Source organism: Coenobita brevimanus, chromosome 54, assembly GCF_032717465.1.
Source record: "Coenobita brevimanus isolate Jiangsu-jjx chromosome 54, ASM3271746v2, whole genome shotgun sequence".
Taxonomy (NCBI): domain Eukaryota; kingdom Metazoa; phylum Arthropoda; class Malacostraca; order Decapoda; family Coenobitidae; genus Coenobita; species Coenobita brevimanus.
The window spans coordinates 10989807-11006017 of record NC_137007.1 but is presented as its reverse complement, the minus strand read 5'-3'; the positions used below and the strand labels follow the sequence as shown (position 1 = coordinate 11006017).

The 16211-nt window shown below is 43.2% G+C and overlaps 1 protein-coding gene across 1 annotated transcript in view; it reads left to right on the top strand.

Annotated features, from left to right (window-relative positions):
• Positions 1-13406, top strand: part of LOC145400929 (uncharacterized) — a 260302-nt gene extending 246896 nt beyond the window's left edge. The window contains exon 6 of the mRNA XM_080273292.1: positions 13044-13406. Coding sequence (XP_080129418.1) covers positions 13044-13232 — 189 coding nt within the window. The 3' untranslated portion in view covers positions 13233-13406. The remainder of the gene's footprint in view (positions 1-13043) is intronic.
• Positions 13407-16211: the final 2805 nt, after the last annotated feature.

Genomic DNA, 16211 nt, shown 5'->3' with positions numbered 1-16211 from the left:
AGTCTGAGCGAAGAGATCTGCTTTATCAGTAGATGAAATAGCTACAGAGTCATCAGAGTAGAAAAGAGGAGGGAAGGATGATGAGGTAAAGTTGTTAGAAAGGTTTTTGGCAAGGTGCCAGAAGGAGCGAGAAGAATTCGAGTTGGAGAGTTGAGAGCCCTTTTTTTTTTTTATGTGAGGAAGAAGGAACCAAAGGCAATGAGCCCACAAAACTGTTCCTTCCAAGAGAAAAACAAAATACAAGAGAGAGCCAAATTCATGATCCATTCATTTCGAGATGCCTGGATACACTACGTTTGAAAGACTGGAGGTCATAGGAAGCAGGAAATACAGACAGATGGAGACAGTTCCAGAGTTGACCTGTTGCATAAATGAAGGACCGGGAGTAACGGTTAACTCTTGCATTAGAGAGTTGGACAGAAAAGGGGTGAGAGTTTGCTGCTAGACGGGTGCTACTTGCCCATCGTAGAAGTGGATGCAGACAGTTCAGAGGAACAGTGACCATTGAAGTAGCGACAGAAAAGAGATAAAGATGCAACACTGCGGCGAAGAGACAGAGGTTGAAGGGAGTCAGTAAGAGGGGGAGAGTTAATGAGATGAAAAGCCTTTGACTCCACCCTATTGAGAAGAGCTATGTGTGGGGAGCCTACCCACACATGAGAGTTGTACTCCACACAGGGGTGGATAAAACCCCTGTATAGAGTACAATTGTGCAGGGGCAAAGAAGTAACGGAGTTGGCTTAGCACACCCAATCGCTTGGAAGCAGATTTTACAAGAGATGTAATATGATCTTTCCAAGACAAGGCCTGAGCAAATGAAACCCCAAGCATGTTCAACGATGATGCAGGATTAAGTTGAGTATTTTTAAACATAAGTGGGTATACCTGTGGAAGATTTTGTCAGGTTGGTAGGTGCAAAAACTGAGTCTTTGATGCATTAAAAACAACCAGATTATTTTTACCCCAGTCAGAGATACGAGCCAAGTCAGACATTAGGTGTGCCATAGCCTCGTCCCTTGCCCGTTGAAGTAACTGCTGAGATGGATGTTGTGGGAATCGAATGGAAAGGTGAAGAGTGGAGTCATCAGCGTATGAGTGGATAGGGTTAGATGTACATCTTAGAAGGTCATTGATGAATAAAAGGAAGAGAGTTGGTGATAGGACAGAACCCTGAGGAACTCCACTGTTAATAGATCTAGGAGAAGAATGATAGCCGTCTACAACAGTGGCTATAGAACGACCAGAAAGGAAGTTAGAGATGAAGGCACAGAAAGAAGGATAGAAACCGTAAGAGGGCAGTTTGGAAATTAAAGATTTATGCCAGACTCAATTGAAAGCCTTTGAGATGTCAAGTGCAGTGGCAAAGCTTTCGCCAAAGTCCTGAAATAAGGATGACCAGGAGTCTGAAAGGTAGGTGAGAAGATCGCCTGTGGAGCATCCCTGACAGAACCCATACTGACGATCAGAAAGAAGGTTGTGATAGGAAAGATGCTTTAAAATTTTTCTATTAAGAATAGACTCAAAAACTTTTGAGATACAGGATGTTAAAGCAATTGGACAATAGTTAGAGGGTTGGGAATGGTCACCCTTCTTTGGGACTGGCTGAATGAGAGCAAACTTCCAGAAAGAAGGAAAGGTACAAGTTGACAGACAAAGACGAAAGAGTTTGCCTAGGCAGGGTGTAAGCACAGAAGCACAGTTCTTGAGAACAACAGGAGGGACTCCATCAGGCTCATATGCCTTATTAGTACTGAGGCCAGCAATGGCAGAAAATACATCAGCTGAAGAAATTTTAATGTTAGCCATGAGGAAGTCAGAGGAGGGAAGTGATGGAGGAACAGCACCGGAATCGTCTAAGGTGGAATTTGAGGAGAAAGTCTGAGCGAAGAGATCTGCTTTATCAGTAGATGAAATAGCTACAGAGCCATTAGAGTAGAAAAGAGGAGGGAAGGATGATGAGGTGAAGTTGTTAGAAAGGTTTTTGGCAAGGTGCCAGAAGGAGCGGGATGAGTTCGAGTTAGAGAGTTGAGAGCGTTTTGTACGGATGAAATTATTTTTAGCAGAGCGAAGAACAGACTTTGCACGATTCTGGGCAGAAATGTATAAAAGATGTGATTCAGGGGTGGGTTGACTCCGGTACCTTTTATAGGCCCTCTCCTTGTTGTGGACAGCATTAGAACAAGCCTGATTAAACCAAGGCTTTCGTGCATTAGTCAAAGGATATGAGAAAGGAATGTATGCTTCCATGCCTGAGAGAATAACCTCCTTAATGCGCAAGGCACACCCAGATGGTTTCCGGCCATGGAAGCAAATAATCATTCCAGAGAAAATCAAAGAAGTTCTGCCTGAGGGCCTCCCAATCCGCAGCTCCAAAGTGCCAGAGACGACGTTTTATTGGAGGGTCCGCAGGCCGTACCGGAGCGATAGGACAGGTTAAGGTGATAAGATTGTGATTGGAGGAGCCCAACGGAGAGAAAAGATTAACAGCGTAAGCAGAAGGATTAGTTGTAAGGAAGAGATCAAGTATGTTGGAGCTCTCTCCAAGGCGGTCAGGGATACTGGTAGGGTGCTGTACAAGCTGCTCTAGGTCATTATGGATAGAAAAGGTGTAGGCTTGTTCACCAGATAGATCAGTGAAAGGAGAGGAGAGCCAAAGGTGGTGGTGAACATTGAAATCTCCAAGAATGGAGATTTCAGAGAATGGAGAAATGGATAGAATGTGTTCCATCGTAGAAGTAAGTTAGTCAAAGAATTTTTGATAGTCAATAGAATTAGGAGATAAGTAAACAGCACAGACATATTTAGTCATAGAATGACAGGAAAGCCGAAGCCAGAGTGTAGAGAATTCAGAAGAATCGAGTTCAGGAACACGAGAGCAAGATAAGTTGTTGCGTATATATACACAACAGCCACCTTTGGCTTTGAAATGAGTATAGAGAAAGTAGGAGGATACAGAAAAGGGTTTGCTGTCAGTTGCCTCAGACAGCTGAGTCTCAGTTAGGAAAAGAAGGTGAGGTTTAGAGGAGGAGAGGTGGTGCTCAACAGAGCGAAAGTTAGAGGAAAGGCCACGAATGTTGCAGAAATGAAGAAGAAGAGAGTCAGACAGTGGTTCCAGGCACCTTGAGTCGTCACCGGGAGAGGGGCTGAAGGTGGGGGCATTTATGGTCCCCCCCCCCCTTTCCCCGGGACTCCGAGGCTATGTTATTCAACACCATTTTTGAAAATTTTGAAAAGGAAGTGTACTGTGTAGTGTGCATGTAGTTTGGTGTTGATAGTTGGAGAAACTTGTATTGGAGAGCATGCTGGTCTACTGTCTGTGTTACTGAGACACTGGAAATGTTCAGCAAAGGGGGATGGTCGGGACCTAGTCCCGAGGGCTGATGAAACGGGAGCTCCAGCTCTCCCTGTCATCAGCTTTCCATCCACCTTGGGAGTCCTGCCCTGCTCGACTGGTGCTACAGTCTACGGATGAAGTTAATTTTAGCTGAGCGAAGAACAGACTTAGGACGATTCCGGGCAGAAACATATAAAAGATGTGATTCAGGGGTGGGTTGGCTCTGGTACCTTTTATAGGCCCTCTCTTTGTTGCAGACAGCATTAGAACAAGCGTGATTAAGCCAAGACTTTCTTGCATTAGTCAGAGGATATGAGAAGGGAATGTATGCTTCCATGCCCGAGAGAATAACCTCCGTAATGCGCTAGGCACACTCCGATGACTCCCGGCCATGGAAGCAATAATCATTCTACGGAAAATCAAAGAAGTACTGCCTGAGGGCCTGCAGCTCCAGAGTGCCACAGACGACGTCTCTTTGGAGGGTCCACAGGCTGTACTGGAGCGATAGGACAGGTTAAGGTGATAAGGTTGTGATCGGAGGAGTCCAACGGAGAGAAAAGATTAACAGTGTAAGCAGAAGGATTAGTATTAAGGAAGAGCTCAAGTATGTTGGAGCTCTCTCCAAGGTGCTCAGTGATACGGGTAGGGTGCTGTACAAGCTGCTCTAGGTCATTAACCCCTACACCGCGGGCATGTTTACCAATGTTTTGCGTGTGCCACAGGGTTATTCGGGCTCCGACAGACTCTTAAAAAATATTTGCCAAAAATCAGTTATTAGTCCTAGAATATTAAAATTACATATGCTTATGGCACATACCTTCAGCTTTCTCCTGGAAAGTTTGTTGAGCCTTCGTCGGTTACCGTAGGACTTGTGGAGACCTCTGCAGTTGGGTAACGAAGTCTCCCCTTTACACTTCCCGACAACCCGTAATATGATTACCACAGCCAGATATTAACACTATAAACACTACTCTATGATTTTCAAGTAGTTTGGGATCCATACTCCAAAAAAAAAAAAAAAACTGTGAAAGCAATGAAAATTACGAGCGCATCTGACCGTCGCACTTGCGCTAGTTCGCTCTTGGTACTCTGTCATTTATTATTCATAAAACCCCTCACACTTAATATTTCTATTACTATATAACACTTATATATATCTACAGTCTTTATCCATAAGTTTCCTTCAGTAGTATTAGTTTATTGTCACTGTAGGGATTCAATTTCTTTCAGTAAAATACGTAGCATTCACTTTCTCGTCCTGTATACTAGCATTGAGAGTGAATGTTACTTTCAATTTCACTCTCATAACTCATAGTATTCAGACATGCTAGAGTGAAACTTTCACTTTCATTACTCCTAGGGTATTTGCTCGTATTCTTATAATACTACTCATTTACATTTCTATTTACGTTCTCTATTTTATTTACGTTATTTACATTTCTATTTTATTTACACTGTGTTATGCACTGTCACTTGAAGTAACTTATAAAACTATTTTCCACTGTTCACGTATAATTACATTCATTACTTTCACTTGCTGTTTACACATTATTTACAATTCCACTTGCACTGTTTTACTCAATAGAAAGATCGTAGTCACTCTTTTATCAATTGTCAGCCCTTTACCTCTTTCCACACGAGGTTTAGTAGGGGATAAAGGTCACAGGGCCCTTTGCATGGGGGTGAAAAGGCCCTGAAGCTAGCAAGAGCGAACAGACGTACCCCCACACTGGAAGATGAGAGTGAACTGACAAGGGTGGGCCGGGGTGGTGGCCTACCTAGGGAAATCAGTACTGCCAACGTTTAGTCTCTTGACACAGCTACTTTATAGCAGTGAAATGATTGACAGGAAATCTAGACAATACATTATAAATTAGGTAGTTCCAGGTGAATGTAAATATCACTTAGGCTTCTCCCTTCCCTCCTTATATGTATATTTATTACGAAAATAGATTATACGGGATATTTCAAGGGGAAATAAACAGCGAAAATTAGCGAACAAGTGCACGTGAGGTGTTGTCAGGTGATAATTAGCCAATTCCAGGTGTATGGCACTCTCACTTACCTTATTTCTTTCTTGTATATATTATTTGGTATAAGAATAGGGTATAGGGCTTATTTCAATGGATGAAATCAGTGAAAAATTCCAGGGAAGATTTACTTAGCGTAGCACGGCCAGGCAGGCGAGGGGATAGGGTTATGGAGGGGGGATAGGGAGGGGAGTCAAGAACGGGGAGAAATGGCTAAATTGTCAACAGTGGGTGGGAGTACAGATGAGATTAGGAGTGCTGACTAGTGTTGGACATTGGCAGTATTGATAGATGATACAAGCCCCCACTTGGAAGCCCGGGTGAATTCCAAATAACACAGAATCACAAAAGCGATATGATCCCTTGTTCCCAAGCGTCACGAAAGTGACGCCCCGCAGTTAAGGGGTTAAAGGTAGAAAAGGTGTTGGGTAGTTCATCAGGTGAATCAGTGAAAGAAGAGGAGAGCCAAAGGTGGTGGTGAACATTGAAATCTCCTAGAATGGATGAAGGTTCAGGTGATCGTGGTGATGGAGATGGTTGTGGTGCTGCTGCTGATGATGATGATGATGGCTGAAATTCAGGGTGAATGAAGTCTGAAGGGGACAGTGACTTTGGTGATTTCGTAGGGGAAGATGATATTGAAATATCTTGGATGAGTGGTGCGTTGAGGGCAGGTTGGAGTGTTGTGAGAGTGTAGGGTGACTGTTGGGGTAATGAGGTCAGTGTTTGCAGGTGGGGGAGGTGGAAGAGAGGTGGCGATGAGATGGCTCAGTCTCTGTGGTCATGGTGGTTCCAGTGGTGGCAGTGGCGATACCAGTGGTGATAACGGCTGTAGCAGTGGTGATAACGGTGGTAGCAGTGGTGATACCATTGGTGGCAGTGGTGAAACCAGTGGTGGCAGTGATAGCAGTGATGATACCAGTGGTGGTAGTGATGGTGCTACTGGCTGTAGTTAAGCTAATCGCCATGGCCTTAACTGTGGCTTTGGGTTTATTTTTTCCCCTGGGGGAGGATTTAGCTCTCTCTCTGTCTCTCTCTCTCTCTCTCTCTCTCTCTCTCTCTCTCTGCTCCTCACCCCACTCACTGTCATATTCACTATCACCAGATTCTTTCTCACTTTCTTCCCCATTTTCCGTCTCACTACCAAACGGGTATTTCAAGTACTTCTCCTCCAATAAGCCCTTGCCTGCCATCATAGTTTGTTTCAGTGTATAGCAGGGGAATGGTCACAATCGGTTATGAATTTCAAATTTGAATTTCACCGAAAATATATTAAAAACACTTATGAACCTTTTTCACTAGCACACTGCACTATATATAACACATATCACTATAATACACATAAGGTATGGACGGTGACTTAATAGAAAACAAGGAATAAGATGGCTGGCCATGCGCTCACACACCCTCCTAGTTTGACAGCCAAGAGGACACTGAGCTAAAAACAGGCGGCTTGTCCTTGCAATAGGCTGGTGGGTTTTGCCATATATTTCCTCAGACCTGGCCACCCTCACCTTTGACTCACCAAAATTTGACACACTTTCAGCCACAGGAAAAGTTTCTACGATCATTTATAGGGAAGTTGCGTTGTCAGTTACTCTTCAGATTGCAAGGTTTATGACTCGTATTGCATCATAGTGTGCAACGGGGCTAGAAAAGCTGATAAGAAGAGTTTGGGTAAATCATTTAGAAGAACACAGTATGATAACAGAAAAACACTTCGGTTTCAGAAAGGGAAAATCATGTGTTACTGATTTATTAAGCTACAATGCTAAAGTTACAGAAACATTACAGAGACGAGGATGGGTGGACAGTATTTAGATTTCAAGAAAGCATTTGACAGAGTACTGCTCCAAAGACTTTATGGAAACTGTACCATCAAGGAGGAATCCAAGGCAACCTGCACTGTTGGATGCAGGATTTTCTCAGAAAAAGGGAAATGAGAACAGTACTAATGGAAGGGTGCAAGGAATAAATGTGTTGGGAGAGTTGAATGATTCTTTGATCACGAAGGAGGAAGTGGAGAAGGCAGTAAAGGAGATGAAAACAGGGAAAGCTGCAGGTATGGATGGGTGTGCTGTGGAATGCCTGAAGGGTGGTGGAGTGACTATTGTTGACTGGTTAGTAAGATTGTTGAATGTGTGCTTTGAGAAAGGTATGGTGCCAATTGACTGGGCAAGTGCTTGTGTGGTCCCGTTGTATAAAGGCAAGGGTGATAAGTATGAATGTACTAGCTTTAGGGGTATAAGTCTGTTGAGTGTTGTAGGTAAGGTGTATGGTAGAGTGTTAATTATGAGAGTTAGAGAGTGTACAGAGGGAGTGATTAGTGATGAGCAGTGTGGCTTTAGGAGAGGGAGGGGATGCGTTGATCAGGTGTTTGCTGTGAGACAAGTGTGTGAAAAGTATTTAGCGAAAGACAAGGATGTGTTTTGGGCATTTATGGATTTAGAGAAAGCGTATGATAGAATTGATAGGGAGGCTTTGTGGACTGTTTTAAGATTGTATGGACTTGATGGTAGGTTACTAAAAGGGGTGAAAAGTTTTTATGTAAATAGTAGAGCATGTGTAAGAGTGGGAAATGCTGTGAGTGATTGGTTTCCCGTGAGAGTGGGGCTGCGACAGGGATGTGTGATGTCGCCTTGGTTGTTTAATATTTACATGGATGGTGTTGTAAGGGAGGTGAATGCAAGAGTTTTAGGTGGTCTGAGTCTGGTAAATGTTGATGGTGGAGATTGGAATCTGAAGCAGCTGCTGTTTGCAGATGATACTGCACTGGTGACTGATTCAGAGGAGAGATTGAGACAGTTGGTAGAGGAGTTTGGAAGGGTGTGTGAAAGGAGGACTTTGAAAGTAAATGAGAATAAGAGTAAAGTGATGAAGTGTACGAGGTTGATAGATGGCAGGGGGATGAATATAGTTTTGAATGGTGAGTTGCTTGAGGAGGTAGATTGTTTTAAATATCTAGGGTCACATGTTGCTGTGGATGGAAGAATAGATGCAGAAGTGAAGTTTAGAATAAATGAAGTAGGAAAGGTGCTGGGAGGAATGAAAAAAGTGTTTAAATGTCGTTCGCTTAGAATGGATGTAAAGAGAAGGCTGTATGAGGGTGTTGTGGTACCGACTGCATTATATGGGGCTGAAACATGGAATATGGGTGTAGCAGAGAGGAAAAGTTTGAATGTAATGGAGATGAGGTGTCTGAGGAGTATGTGTGGAGTGACGCGTATGGATCGGGTGCGAAATGATGAAGTGCGAAGGAGAACTGGAGTTGTTCAGGAGATGGCTGGTAGAGTTGAGCAGAGGGTGTTGCGATGGTTTGGGCATATGGAGAGAATGGATAATGAGCGATTGGTGAAAAAGATAACTAGATCTGATGTGAGAGGTGTAAGGCTGAGAGGAAGACCACGAATAGGATGGATGGACAGTGTGAAGAGAGCGCTGGATGCGAGAGGGATGTCTGTTGAGCAAGGAAGAGTGGCTGTGCGTGACAGAAATAAATGGAGAGAAATTGTGAATAAGTGATGACGCAGCCCTGAGGGGATATTCTCCCGCATTTGGTCTGATCAGCTAGTCAGGTCAGGTGCGGGTAAGGGGATGGGTATGTTATGATGTGGCAGGGGTAAACCAGTTCTGCTGTCGGGCCCTGCTGCGGATGTCACTGATTGCATTGCGCAGTTGACCCTTGTGCGGTGTGGTGCGGTGAGGATCTGTCCGTTCTCCCCTTTGGGGCTAAGATGTGAATGAATGTGTTTGAATGGATGAGTAAATGGAGAGTGTGTCGTCCTGTCTCGGCTACCTCCCTTTCCTTGGGGGAAGCAGCTTAGGTATATAGATAGATAGATAGACTAATGGGAAATTACTCATGGAGAGAAGTGACTAGCAGAGTTCCTCAGGGCTCACTGCCAGCACCAATTTTGTTTTTAGTATATGTAAATGACATAGTAACATTGGAAAGGAAAGCTATCTAAATATGTTTGCTGATGATACAAAGGAGAATTACTGACACAGGATCTTGCAGAGAGCTACAAGAAGAATTACTAAAACATCATGAATGGAGCAACAAATGGCAAATGGAATTTAATGTGGACAAGGGTCAAGTAATCAACTCCTAAAGTACTAATCTCATCGATCGGGCCTTTTGCACAATTTCTTAAAAGGACGAGCAACACCAATCGTTCAACAACCACAAAACACTGGCGGCAGCTGGCTCCACCCAAACTGTGACGCATATGGCTTCTAACCAATCAGAACTAAGTGTTGGACACACCGGAGGGGGGACCCAAGCCCGTACCAAGGCGGTGGTGGGTGTACCCCCCACCTCCCTCTTGCCATGTCCCTCTACCCCACTCCTTGTTTCTACCCTACCTCCCACGCTCTTATCACTACCACCCCCACTCCCATACCCTCCTCATGCATCCCCTCCCTCCCATGTGGATCCCCCAATGACTGGGGGAGGGTATTTCCTCCCCTACTCTCCCTCTATGTCCCTGTACTCCACCGGGGCCCTTCTTTTGTGTCTGGTGGTGGTTTCCTCCCATCCCTCCATCCCCATACTCCCCCTCCTGGCCTTACCACCTCCCACCACCACCCCCAAGCCCCCGCCCCAAACTCTACTCTCACCCCCACCCCCTAGCACTTAATATCTTTACCTCCCCAGCCTTGAATACTGCGTATTTTTTACGCTTTATGGCGCGTGCTTTTGAATCATTACTTGTAATTTATTCGTGTCTGCATACAGATATGCACATCACAATTATTTTAGCTGTCTTTATTCGAAACCCACTTGAAAAAGAAATTTTATTTTATGCCGATGCATGCAAGCATGTTGGAGCCTTCAAAAACGAAAAGAAACAAAACGAAAAGTAGCTAGATTTGACAGCTCGGAGGGGAGGGGAGGAGGGAGGGGAAAGGGGGGAGGGGATATTAGGTGAGGGGAGGGAATGGAAGAGAGGAAAGAGGAAGGAAGGGAAGGGCAGGGGAGGGAGGGGACTGGAGGTGTGGGGAGGGGAGGATAATTTTTACCATTTGTTATATTTTTATTGGGGGGTTCATGACCATTTTCCCTAGCGAGATTTGACAGCTCGGCGGGGAGGGGAGGGGGGAGGGGAAGAAAAAGGAGGGGAGGGAAGGGAAGGGGAGGGAGGGGATTGGAGGTTTGGGGAGAGGAGAGGAGGGGAGGATAATTTTTACTATCTATCATATTTATTGGGGGGGTTTGTCACCATTTTATTTTTTTCTAAGCACATTACAATGGCTTATAACATCAATACACACCAAAAAATATTTGATTTTGGTGATTTTTTTAAGTATTTTTGTGAAGAAATTAGTTGTGAGCGGCGTATTTTCTTTCTTGCCAGGGCCGTGACGGGTAACTATTATAAACTTTGACAGGCCATAGCTCGGTAAATATTGGGTCTAGGGGGTGGGGTTTGCGTCTTCAGGTGTGTAAATTCAAGCTCTATAAATCGGGCATAAAACTTTTATCCTTTGAGAAAGTCGAAAAATAGGCCTGTTTTTGCATCCTGGGGGGCAGTCGAGGCTGGAGAACTGCGTACCCTAGGGGTTAAGTTTGGTAAACGTGAAAAAAGACCAGTGTGGCATTATAAGTTAGGAAGTTCAACCCTACACGTATCAGAAAGGGAGAAGTACCTAGGAGTGATTATCAGTAACAGACTACCTCCGGCTGACCATATCAATGAGAAGGTACGTAACACATATACACTGCCTGCTAATATGAGAATAGCATTCACATATATAAATGAAGACTTGCTGAGAAAGATAATAACATCATTCTGACCAACCCTGAAGTATGCATCAGTAGTCTGGAATCCTCATCTCAAAAAAAACAGAGATAAGATTGAACACGCACTGTACAAAGGGCAGCTACAAGATGGGTACCAAGCTTAAGGGATCTAAGCTATGAAGGGAGACTAGAAAAATTGAATCTACCAACACTACAGGAGAGAAGGAAGAGAGGAGACCTGATTATGCCATATAAATGCATCTCAGGGAAAGAGAAAATAGACATAAATGAGTATATAATGTATGAGGAAGCATCAGCAAGAGGACACTCCAAAAAACTATGTAAAAAGAGAGGCAATAAGGATGTAAGGATATTTAGTTTCCCAAATAGGCCATTTGATCAGGGAAATGCACTGCCGAATGATATAGTGTGTGCCAAAACTATATATAAATTTTAAGGATATGTATGATAAAAATGGTTTAATACACGGGACAGTACGAGCTTGACTTATTCCTGTAAAGATTCAGTTAGGTTAAGAACACACACACACACACACACACACACACACACACACAGGCGCGCACGCGGCGATGAAGGGTGGGGAGTATGGAGAGGAAAACAACCAGGGATGGGGGAAGAGAGGGAGACATGCCTGGTAATGCTGTGTGTGGTGGGGGGGGAAGAGGAGGGAAGTAGAGGGGAGGGAAGGAGGAAGAGAGAACTGGGAGAGCCTTGTTTCAAACCTGGGACTTGCAAGGCATCGGATATTCAAATTGTTCGGATTGTGGGAATGTTCCCTTACTTCTTGTGTTCAGTCTAGCAGTGCAGCGGATAACGGAGTATGGGCGTACGTGTCTTTAGTCATTTAATAACAGCAAACCAGAATAACTTCGCAGGGAGTGTCACTTTCATTTTTGCTAGAGTGTGGTGCATTGCTATGTCAACCGCCATTGCCTCCAACAGGGTGTCCTCTGTATGAGGAAAGGCAGAGTAGGGTGGGGAGATTCAAGGCATGGCAGGTACGGGCATGGTAGGGTGGGGAACGACAAAGCATGGCAGGGTAGGGAACAGCATGGTAGAGTAGGGAGATGCAGGTTATGGTAAGGAAAGTCAGGGTAGAGTAGGGAGATGCAGGTTAGGGTAAGGAAAGTCAGGGTAGAGTAGGGAGACGCAGGGTAGGGTAGGGAAAGATTGGTAGAGTAAGGAAAGACAGGGTAGGGTAGGAAAAGGAATGGGAGTTGGGAGATGCAGGGTAAGGTAAGGAATGGCAGGGATGGGTAGGGAAGAGCAGGGAGAGACAGTAGGGTGAGGAAAGACAAGGCATGGCAGGGTAGGATAGGGAAGAGCAGGGCATAGTACAGAGAGGCAGGGTCTAGTGCCCCAGTTGTAGCCATTTTCTCCTCATATCCACCTCATCCTCATTGGCAACACTGTCAGAGTTGTCACTAGGTGATATGTGAAGCTACTCAGGTGGCTGGGATTGTTTCCTGCCCAGTTGGATGGTGGTGGAAGGGCTGTATTCGAGAGAAACAGGGCACTATCCTCATATGCTGGTGACCAGTGGTAGACTGAATAATCAAGAATAGTATGAAATTCCTGCCATCTTCTGGAAGAACAATTGCAGCAGAGCATGCAGACCCTGTGGAAGGGCCATCGCAGCCTAAGGATTAATGATGTACATCAAGACAGATTGGTAATTATATAATCAAAATAAGGCCTAGGAATTGAAGATATGTAGTGGCTAATCTATTTATTAAGTTTGATCAGCTGGTTTAAAATTTTGGCTCCAACCTTGATCAGCTGTGACTGAATCTGAGCACACACTTTTCTTGTGACTTTGGTTATCATTTCAGTTGTCTAGCAAACTGCAGTTCAGTACAACAGGTGTGTCACAGTTATCAACAGCCACCATTCATCAAAGTTTTGTTGCCATCAGGTGAGTCGTTTTGACCCCGAGAAGGCCTTCCTGCTGGAGCTGACTCTTGTGGGAGACCAGTACCGCTTGGTGACTTCAGAGCCACCTCTCCCCAACATGCAGCAGATTGAAGACCGACTCAATGCCACCAACAACTTGTCAGGGTGTATAGCCTATGTTAGAAAAGCCTTCCAGAATATGGCTAAATAAAGTACAGTGTACAGTCCATGACAGGTTCAGAATACTGTACAGTATTATTCTATGCAATAAAGACCTTCCAGAACATGACCTAATTGACTAAAGTGTATATGACAGTTTCATTATACCTTTCTGCTGTATGTAGCGTATGTCAGTATCAGTGCTGGGCAAGTTCCGCACACCTTCCGCACATCCAGACTGTTCAGAAGTGTGAAATGGTGTGCAGAGGTCCGGTGTGTGGTCACCATGGAAAAAGGGTGTGGAGGTGTGGGTGCAGAAGTGCAGATTGGTCCACACACCTGTTCACACACTTGAAATAGAAAAATAAAAAAATTTATGTAAAGAGACATTACGTAGCTGTGAATAAAGTACAGTATTATAGTATTAGTAAAAAAAAAAATGATACTGTATTCTAGTAATCTTTTGACCTCTCATAACAAAAAAATGACTTTATGGTATTAAAACTTTATTTTCAACATAGAATATCAAATAAAATTTTATAAAAGTATTAACCCCTCCTTTTCAGCAGATGTTGTTTCGAGCGCTTTCCCCAGCCGGGCATTCCCGAGAGAAATTGGGAAAAGCATCTATTTTTAAACCTTCACATCTCAGTTAATACTTAACCAGATATAACAAACAAGGTCTCACATTACTCAACAATCCTTTGACTTCAAGCTGATTGCATCAGATGGTTCATGAAGTGCATATAGGGAGAGTGAGTGAATGGGGAATGAGGGCAATTTTTGTTGTTTTTGCCGGTGTCCGTATGCGTAGCGGAGGTTCGGTTACAAAACTAAGGTTTACACTAGCCCTCTGCAATAATAACACTGTGATAACACTTCCAGAAGACCAAAATCCACTACAAACATTATTTACGTGAATAATTTTCCATAATCAGTCATACTTGGTCCTGGTAGGCCGGTAACCATAGCAATGACCTTGAAGGCAGGCTGCCTGCTCACCTCCACCACAGTTCACACCACCATCCTGCCTTACAGACACACACTCACTCACTCTCTCTCTCTCTCTCTCTCTCTCTCTCTCTCTCTCTCTCTCTCTCTCTTTCTCGCTATCTCTCACACACACACACACACAGACACACACACATACACACACACACACACATCGGCGCTCCGTACCAAACCAACACGGCCAGTGGCATTGCCTAAATTAGTAACTTTGTATGAGTCGAGCTCTGTACCACGTTAGACTAAATGATTTTTCATTATTAAAAGGATAAAAATAATAAGTTTAAACAAGACTTGTTCAAACAAAAAAAAAAAGAGAACCACGAGGAAAAAAATGCGCTGAGTCAGCTGGGTTTGTTTAGACTACAGCAACGCGGGGAAAGTGTACATGCTCTGTAAGTACATACTCTGTTCTTTTAGTATTGCAAAATGGATACATACTTTAGTAAAACAAATTTGGAAAAGAAAAGGGATAAAAGTAAAGAGCAAAGTGACGATTTCTACCAAGAACTGGTTGAAGTGGAGACTCGCAATAGACTGGTTGAACGTGTACACAAACTAGAAATGGCTTTCAAAAATGAAATTGATGAAATAAAGAAGCAAATGCACTTGCAAAAGGAAGAGATAGAAAAACTAGGAAGGGAGGCCAATAAGAAAGACAATCATCAGTGAACTAACAGTGGAATTGAGTACGCTTAGGAAGAAAGTGAGTGAAATGGCAAGTACAGTAGTCAATCACGAGAGTGTTATGGAAGAGTTCAAAAATGACACAGAGACAATTAGGCAAGCAAGCAGTCTTATGGACCAGAGCAGTGATACTGAGGAGAAGATAACACAGGTGAATGAAGCTGTGCAAAGTTACAAAAATGATGTAGAAACCACGTATGCTGAAATGGTGAAAGTAAAAAAAGACTTAGAAACAAGGGTGGAGGTAAAAAGCATTAAAAAGGAAGTGAAAAGAATAATCCAAAACAATGCAAAGTTAGTCAGAGATTCAGTAGAGATAAACAAATCTATAGTAATCACTAGTATAGAAGAGGAAGAAGTAAAAAACATGATCACGAGAGACAAAAAGGAGATGGCAAATGTAATGAGCTTACTGAAAGAAGTATCAGAGGAAATCTGTAGTAAAGACACAGAGGAACACAAAAGGTTAGGGAAATACGAGAAAAACAAGACAAGACCTCTAAAGGTGACTTTCCGGAGTGTAAACACTGTGGAAGAGATACTAAAAAATGCAAATAATCTTATGGAAAAGGAGGAGTTCAAAAATGTATGGATAAAAAGATGCCTAACACAAGAGGAACTGGAATTACTGAAAGAGAAAAGGGAGGAAGCAAAAACAAAAAATGAGGGAAGATCAGAAGAGAAGAAGGAATTTTTTTTACAAAGTAATAGGATTGCAGGTACGAAAGTGGTACACAAACAGGATGGATTAAACAGGAGGAAGGTAGTAGAACCATGTCATGACAAGTATATAAACAAAATGATAAAGTTGATGTACTCAAATGTGGATGGAATGGTATCAAAATTACTAGAGATGAATGATTATGTCAGAGAAAATGAACCACAAATAATATGCCTAACTGAAACAAAATTAACACCAAGGATATCCAATGACATACTAAACTTAGAGGAATACAATATATGGAGAAGAGACAGAAATTTAAAAAAAGGAGGAATTATAATATTAACTAAGAAAAATCTAAAAGTCAAGGAAATAAACCTAGATATACCATCACAAGTAGAACTGATTGCAGTAGAGATCAACACATCTGAAGGTAAAGTAATTGTAGCCAATTTGTACATGCCACCCAGATCAAACACATGGGAAAGAGACGAATATGAGGACCTGGCAGAGAGTACAATTCAAAGTATGAGTTCATTACTACATAAAATGGAAGAGAAATCGGAAAGAATTATACTAACTGGGGATTTCAATAGAAATATAAATTGGAATACTCTAGATATAATTAGCCAAGAAAGCTGTTGGGACCAAAAGCTCCTGGATCTAGTACAGTAC